The sequence below is a fragment of the Diplotaxodon limnothrissa genome, linkage group LG11, assembly GCF_057381915.1.
Source record: "Diplotaxodon limnothrissa isolate DT_005_m linkage group LG11, D_limnothrissa_male_GT1.1, whole genome shotgun sequence".
Lineage (NCBI taxonomy): Eukaryota > Metazoa > Chordata > Actinopteri > Cichliformes > Cichlidae > Diplotaxodon > Diplotaxodon limnothrissa.
The window spans coordinates 25921341-25930002 of record NC_140606.1 but is presented as its reverse complement, the minus strand read 5'-3'; the positions used below and the strand labels follow the sequence as shown (position 1 = coordinate 25930002).

Sequence of the window (8662 nt, the reverse complement as noted above, 5' to 3'; positions counted from 1 at the left end):
AGTCTGGAGTATTCAGTTGTGTGTTAAGACAATGCCGCAGTCGTCCCAGGACTAGACACTTCAAATTCACCCCAAGTTACGCCGTGCAATATTCAGAGAAACTACAACTATGTTGATGTTACAGTGAACGATGGCTAACACGTCTGGAGTAGCAAGATTTACTGCTGTGGAAACACTGAATCCCAAAGTGATGATGGAGATGAGTGGGATTAACTTGTTTTTGCATCAAAATGATTCAAACATATAAATGAAATACATTAAATCACGTAAAATATCTGTTATTGATGATAAACACAAAGAGAAACATTAAAGAAACCATAAACATCCCTGTTTAAACCATAATGGGCTCATAGATAATCCCTCTTGGTCCCTAAAATAACTCAGTGAATACATGAATTCAATAATGTATAATTATGGCTCATTCTTTACAACAAATACTTTTGGTATTTGTAGTTTAAAAATCAGAAGAGTTTCCTCAGCACTGCTTCTTGTGCATGCATTTATGGTGCAGAGGCCTATATTATGTGGTGACTAGACTACCTTCATATTTTTAATATGCGAGTTCACCAGCTCACAGAAAATAAATCCACATGGAGTATATTGGACAGGAGGCGATATGAACCCTGCCAAATACTTAAGATTGATGGGAAACTATGAAGGAAAAGCTCCACCTAGTGGAGTGAAGTGTAACTTTTTTCCTTCTGCTTTTTATATTCCTGCAGCAAAAAGACTCACACATCCCATTCAGCTAAAAGGAAGAATATGTCAGGATTTTTCCCATATAGAAAACAGGTTTTGGGCATTTCCCCTTTAGGAGTTTCAGAAGAACTGTGGTAAAAATATTTTAAGCATTTTAAAGTAAAAATTATTTTAGTTAAGGTAACACACATGTGGACTAATTGTCCCCCAAAGTCCTGTTTTGAGCCAGACCTTCACGTGAACTGACCGTGGAAAGCAGAGAACACAAGACATAAAAACAAAACAGGTTTTTAATCAATATTTTATTCTGAAAGGATCGATCTAAGGTTATAAGCAGTTTATAAAAGTTTATTTTCACATCATCTACTGCTGCTACAGTTTATGCACACAAGGCATAATGAAATCCATGCACATTTGCCAACATAATCCACAACTAACATTTCACACTTTACATTCCCTGTTCGAGCTCATCGTGTGTTTTTCTTTAGAGGTAAATACTACGTGATTATAATTTTACACATTCATGGATCCTGAACCACATTCTCCCTCTTGTGCACACTTCTAACGTGTCTGCCGAGAGACTCCATCCATTTGAAGGATTTGCCACAGCAGTTACACACAAAGCGTTTCCCCTCGGTGTGGATCGTCTGGTGTCTGTTCAGAGCGCTCGTCGTGATGAAGGTCTTGCTGCATATTTCACACCTGTACGGCCTCTCTCCTGTGTGAGTCCTGATGTGAGCTGCCAGGTGGGAGCAGTTACTGAAGCGTTTTTCACAGACGGAGCAGCTGTAGGGTTTGTCTTTGCCCTCCTCGTTGCCGTGGAGGTGGTGGTGATGGTGGTAATGGTGGAAATGTAAGGCTTGGTCCTGCAGACTGGCTTTCAGACTGGAAGGAGAGGAGATGAAGTCTTTGATGTCTGACTCGAGGGCTTCGAGCTGGTCAGCATCGTGACCCATCCAGAAGTCCCTGTGGCTCTTCTGCTGCTCCTCCTTTTTGACCTCTGAAGTCTCTGGATGCTCCTCATCCATCTGCCCCAGGCTGCTGCCTCCATCCTCCTCCTCTTCCTCGCACTGCTCAGGCTCGGCCTCAGGCTCAGAAGCATCCACTGCAGGGTCTGACTGAAGAGGAGGAGGAGGAGGAGAAGGACGGTGGCGGTGATAGGTTTGCTGCAGCAGCTGGGCTGCAAGACATTTGTCTGATGGAGGCTCTGAGCAAAAGACAAAAGACGCCGGAGTTATTCATTTTTAACTCAATATACAGACATTATAAGGAAAAGCTGCACGGGTTTGGCTATAAAGCGGGTTTAATTCAAACCTACCTGCCTTGAGAAGCTTCAGCTCCAATCTGAGACGGCTGATTTCCAGATCTTTTGAACGACAGAGCTCCTCTTTGTATTCGGCTATTGTCTTTTCAACCGCTCCAAATATCTCCTCCGCGGCCACCATCAGCCTCTCGCTCAGAAAAGCTTTCAGTGAATGCATCCTGGACATTTAGACGGGAGGCTGCCAGCTCTCGGTGGCTCCTGAACACGTATTTGTGCGGGTCCGTGAACGTCACGCTTGGATTGTAAACACGGACATGAAACTAGTGAGGTGAGAAATGTGCAACACGAGAAAACAGCGCCACCTTCTGGCGTGGAGGACAAGAATAAACGTTACGCCTTGATGATAAAATAAAAAAATATTCTTTACTATGATTTCTGTTCTATTTAAATATTATAAACAGTGCTGTTAAAAAGAATTTTCCTCTTTTTTGAATATTTGTGACACTTACATTTTTTAATATCAATGCTAATAAAAAATATGTCCTTCTTCAGAACACCAGTGTGCTTGAACTTCAGCACAGAAAAGAAAGCCTGATATTCTGGTAGAGAGCAGAATTCACGGTTCCCCCAATTACAGCAAATCATCCAGGTCCCGAAGCAGCAAAGCAGCCCCACTAAAACCATCATGTTTGAGTGTCGGTGTGATGTTCTTTTTATGAAATGCTGTTTTAATTTTATGTCAGATGTAACAGGACTCAAACCCTCTACAAAGCTCAGCTTTTGTCTCATCAGTCCACAGAACAGTTTCCCAAAAGTCTTGGAGATCATCAAGATGTTTTTTTGGCAAATGTGTGATCTTTTTGGTTAGCGCTCTCCCATGTGCGCCATTTTTGCCCAGCCTCTTTCTTGTTGTTAAATCATGAACTCTGATCCTCTGACTGAGGCAAGTGAAGCCTGCAGTTCTTTAGATGTTCTGGGTTCTTTTGTGACCTCCTGGATGAGTCATTGATGTACTCTTGGAGTAATTTTGATAGATTGATCACTCCTGGGAAGCTTCACTGCTGTTCCAGGTTTTCTTAATTTGTAGATAAGTCTTATAAAAGGTTTTATAACCCTTTAGAGACTGACAGATATCAGTGAGTTTGTTTCTCAGCTGTTATATCAGGGTATGCCGTGTAGCTTTTTAGATTTATGTATTTTTAGCCTACTTCATTTTTTCAGACAAGTTCTATTTAAAATATTGTATATGATCCTGTATGGGGTTTTTTCTTGGCTGTTTATTCTTGTCTGCTGACAAAACACACACACACTCTCACATACATTCACTTCATCATCCCAGCTTCAAAGCCCTTCCTGTTCAGGCCTGGCCCCGATATTGCTCACAGCAGGATATCAGCTGTAAGCCTGTTCAGTTGATTTCTCCTGTTCATTCCAGCAACTTTTTCAACTCAGTTTTTGAAGTTTTCAGTTAGGAAATAACAATCATTGCCTCCATATAAGGACCCATATGTCAACAAACCCCTGAACTCATTGCCCCAACTCTGGGAAAAGCTTGTGAGGGAAGAAGTGTAAAGAGCTTGGGTACATACATGTCAACAAAACAGCAACCACAACAAAGAGAGGAGGCAGGAGGGAAAGGAGTCCCAGGATTAAAGGAGAAATTGTGGAAATTATAGTTATTATAAGGGCAGCATGGTGGCACAGTGGTTAGCACTGTTGCCTCACAGCAAGAATGTCCTGACTTCAATTGCACCATCAGGCCAGGGTCTTTCTGTGTGTTGTGCCCGTGTCTGTGTAGGTTCTCTGCAGGTACTCCAGCTTCCTCCCACAGTCCAAAGACATGCAGTTAGTGGGGTTTGGTTAACTGGATACACTAAATTGCCCATAGGTGTGAATAGTCTATGTGTTAGCCCTGCGACAGACTAGTGGCCTGTCCAGGGTGTACCCTGCCTCTCGCCCTAAGAAATCATCAATGGCAGCCATTCCTTTCGGTATGCTTGATGACCTATTTCTTTGCTTTATCCATACTTTTTTCTTCACATCGTTCTGCCAAAAGCTGGTTTCATCTATGCATTTTTCAGGCTTGTGCAGGCTCTTTTAAAGTCAAATCTGACCTTCTTGTTCTTGAGTGTAACAAGTGTTTTTCACCTTCTTGTAAACCTTTTGCATTTCCTTTCATGAGGGCATCTCTTGATTGTTGACAATCACACATCTACTTTGTCCAACCACTGGTAGGACCTGGATGTCAGCCACTTCCTCTATCTGCCGGTGGTACATACCGTGCAGGAGCTTACTTATCCTTCCATGATGGTTCCTCCTATTTTTTGGGTGTCTGCTGCCTGAGGCATTCACTGAGCACATGGTCAGTTGGGGCTGTCTTCCTGATGTATTCATGGATGTTTTTTGTCTCATCCTGGACTGTGGTACTGACACTCCCCCAGCCGCCTTCCTTCTGCTTAGCATACAGCCTCAGAATGCTGGACTTGGGGTGAAACCCTCCATGCATGGTAAGGTGGTCTTCCTGGTCTCGATGTCAGTGGCTTCCATCTCCTCCTTTGGCCAACTTATTATCCCAGCAGGGTACCTGATCATGGGGAGGGCGTAGGTTTTGATAGCCCAGAACTTGTTCTTACTGAATAGGATAAGGGACCTATGATTGTGTTGAAAGCAATCACATGTTGATTGTACACCACCCTTTTATAATCAGAGACAGAAGTACTTTGTATGTATATATATATAAAAAAAAAACACCCAGCACGCCCCTGCGGGCGGTTTATCCTTCAAGCTCGGGTCCTCTACCAGAGGCCTGGGAGCTTGAGGGTCCTGCGCAGTATCTTAGCTGTTCCCAGGACTGCGCTCTTCTGGACAGAGATCTCCGATGTTATTCCCGGGATCTGCTGGAGCCACTCGCCTAGCTTGGGAGTCACCGCACCTAGTGCTCCGATTACCACGGGGACCACCGTTACCTTCACCCTCCACATCCTCTCGAGCTCTTCTCTGAGCCCTTGGTATTTCTCCAGCTTCTCGTGTTCCTTCTTCCTGATATTGCTGTCATTCGGAACCGCTACATCGATCACTACGGCCGTCTTCTTCTGTTTGTCTACCACCACTATGTCCGGTTGGTTAGCCACCACCATTTTGTCCGTCTGTATCTGGAAGTCCCACAGGATCTTAGCTCGGTCATTCTCCACCACCCTTGGGGGCATCTCCCATTTTGACCTCGGGACTTCCAGGTTATACTCGGCACAGATGTTCCTGTACACTATGCCGGCCACTTGGTTATGGCGTTCCATGTATGCCTTGCCTGCTAGCATCTTGCACCCTGCTGTTATGTGCTGGATTGTCTCTGGGGCATCTTTACACAGCCTGCACCTGGGGTCTTGCCTGGTGTGATAGACCCCAGCCTCTATGGATCTTGTGCTCAGAGCTTGTTCTTGTGCTGCCATGATTAGTGCCTCTGTGCTGTCTTTCAGTCCAGCTTTGTCCAGCCACTGGTAGGATTTCTGGATATCAGCCACCTCCTCTATCTGCCGGTGGTACATACCGTGCAGGGGCCTGTCCTTCCATGATGGTTCCTCGTTTCCCTCCTCTTTCTTGGGTTTTTGCTGCCTGAGGTATTCACTGAGCACTCGGTCAGTTGGGGCCATCTTCCCAATGTATTCTTGGATGTTCGTTGTCTCATCCTGGACTGTGGTGCTGACACTCACCAGTCCCCGGCCCCCTTCCTTCCGCTTAGCGTACAGCCTCAGGGTGCTGGACTTGGGGTGAAACCCTCCATGCATGGTAAGGAGCTTTCTTGTCTTTATGTCAGTGGCTTCTATCTCCTCCTTTGGCCAGCCTATTACCCCAGCAGGGTACCTGATCACGGGCAGGGCGTACGTGTTGATGGCCCAGATCTTGTTCTTACCATTCAGCTGACTCCTCAGGACTTGCCTGACCCTCTGCAGGTACTTGGTGGTTGCAGCTTTTCTAGCAGCCTCTTCATGGTTCCCATTCGCCTGCGGGATCCCCAAGTACTTGTAACTGTCCTCTATGTCTGCAATGTTGCCTTCTGGTAGTTCAATCCCCTCAGTTCTGACTACCTTCCCTCTCTTTGTTACCATCCGACTACACTTCTCCAGTCCGAACGACATTCCAATGTCATTGCTGTATAGCCTGATAGTGTGGATCAGTGAATCGATGTCTCGTTCACTCTTGGCATACAGCTTGATGTCATCCATGTACAGGAGGTGGCTGACAACTGCTCCGTTCCGTAGTCGGTATCCGTAGCCAGTCTTGTTAATGATCTCACTGAGGGGGTTCAGGCCTATGCAGAACAGCAGTGGGGACAGAGCATCTCCTTGGTAGATCCCGCACTTGATGGTGACTTGTGCTATGGGCTTGGAGTTGGCCTCTAGTGTTGTACGCCACATCCCCATTGAGTTCCTGATGAAGGCTCTTAGGGTCCCATTGATCTTGTACAATTCTAGGCATTCCAGTATCCAGCTGTGGGGCATTGAGTCATAGGCCTTCTTGTAATCAATCCAGGCAGTGCACAGGTTGGTCAGTCTGGTCTTGCAGTCTCGGCTGACTGTTCTGTCTACCAGTAGCTGGTGTTATGCGCCTCTGGTATTCTTGCCAATTCCTTTCTGTGTCCCGCTCATGTATTGACCCATGTGCCTGTTCATCTTAGCCGATATGATGCCTGACAGGAGCTTCCATGTAGTACTGAGGCAGGTTATTGGTCGGTAGTTGGAGGGGACCGGTCCCTTCTTGGGGTCCTTGGGGATCAGGACCGTCCGGCCTTCAGTTAGCCATTCCGGGTGTCTCTCGTTAACTAGCAGCTGGTTCATTTGTGCTGCCAGACGCTCGTGGAGTGCAGTCAGCTTCTTCAGCCAGTAGGCTGTCCAACTCTTCATACTGGAGACCCTTTCTTGGATATCTGCCACTGTGATGGTTACTGGACCCTGTTCAGGGAGGTCGCTGTGGTCTGCCCTCAGATCCTCTAGCCACTGAGCATTGCCGTTATGGGTTGCATCCTTCTCCCATATGCTCTTCCAGTATTGCTCCGTCTCCAGCCTTGGTGGTGCTGTTCTCTTATTGTTCCCTTGCCACTGAGAGTACACCTTTGCTGGTTCTGTGGAGAACAGCTGGTTTATTCTCCTGCCTTCTATCTCTCTGGTGTACCTCCTCAAGCGGCTGGCCAAGGCTGTGAGTCTTTGCTTGGCAGTTTCCAAGGCCTCAGGTATGGACAGCTTGCTGTATTTCTTAGGCACCTTATTTGTCGCACCTTTCTGCAACTCCGTTAGTTGGCTAACCTCCCTCTGTGCTACTTTGATCTTGCCCTCTAGCCTCCTTCTCCATGGAGGGTACTGCCCCTTGTGGCTGTTCAACTTGTAGCCAAGCATCTCACTGATCACTGCTGCCGTATTGTAGATCAGCTTGTTAGTGTCGGTAATCGTGTAGGTATTGCCCGTAGTGCTGCATTAACATCATCTAGCAGACCTTCTGAGGGTACTTCACGTAATCTTGGTAACCGGCTACAGGGGATCCAGGTTTCAAGCTTGGCCACGATCCTATTTTTCAGGTCAGTTCCTCTCGCACTCAACGATCCTTCTCCTATCGCACTCTCCTATCGCTATGTACCCAATCTCCGGTGGGGGTGATGATATCGCCCCCCTGACCTGGCGTCCTGACTCCTCCTTGCCGTTGTAGCATTTGTGTTGTACCTCGTCAATCTCTAGCTGTGAGAGCAGTCCCTTCTTTCGAATGTTGGAACACTGAGCTACTAATTGTTTCGGGTATCGAAGAATCCATAGGTCCCTCATCCTATTCATGTAGCCCCTTCCGCCGGGGTTACTTGCGTAGTAGCATTCCAACAACGCCCTGTTTTCGTCTCTTGCCCACCGATGCCTTCTTGTTCCAGTAGCCCACTTTTCGTCAGGGTGCCCTGGTTCCTCAACACCTGACGCGGACCTTGTTGATCCGGGCGACGTCCGAGCCGGCATGCCTTCATATTTATCTGTCTCGCTCATGTCTGCGGTAGGCTTGCTTAGCATAGGGGGTCTAGCCTTAGGACCCTTACTGGATACAGACGCCCCAGGCAGGAATCGAACTTGCGATCCTCTGTTCCAAAGGCGTGTAGTCTAACCACTACGCTATCCAGCTGCTAGAGATAGAGATATATAGATATATATATATATATATAAAAAAAAATAAATAAATAAAATGTTCAGAAATTTATAGACCTAACTGACCATTTACAACAGGACTTCTGTATGTCTCAGGGGAGATCTGCCCTGGCCACATATGTATCGAGTCTTGCACAGAGTATAAGTGTTGAGTATTTTAGAGTAGCATAAAAACTGGGACCAAAAATGACCTCATGAAGGCCTCCTGAGAGCGATTAGTGGTTTTATTGAAGCCTTCTTACAGTAAACAAGTTGTCATGACTGAAGTGGTCCATGTGCTTTTATTAATTGTAAACAGTCTAAAAACAATAATTTCTCTACACAAACTTGTAACTGGCTTTAATTTCCCCGATTCATAAACCTTTCACTGCCATGTCTGTTTTAGCTCAGCGCTGGGATTAAAAATAGCACTGCACTTCTTCTCTGCATGGCATTGTGCTAACAGGACCTCACTCCTGTAACATGATACTCCCTCTCCATTTTGAGAATACCACTGGGATTACCACTGTGTATATGGACACACAGCAGC

General features: G+C 46.2%; 1 protein-coding gene across 1 annotated transcript; it reads right to left on the bottom strand.

Annotated features, from left to right (window-relative positions):
- Window positions 1–1220: 1220 nt before the first annotated feature.
- Window positions 1221–2219, bottom strand: LOC146622871 (uncharacterized). Its single transcript, XM_085365475.1, has 2 exons — window positions 2018–2219; window positions 1221–1906 (listed from the first exon to the last, which is right to left on the bottom strand). Exons 1-2 carry the CDS (start codon window positions 2187–2189, stop codon window positions 1221–1223), a joined length of 858 nt encoding a protein of 285 aa, XP_085221601.1. The 5' UTR covers window positions 2190–2219.
- Window positions 2220–8662: the final 6443 nt, after the last annotated feature.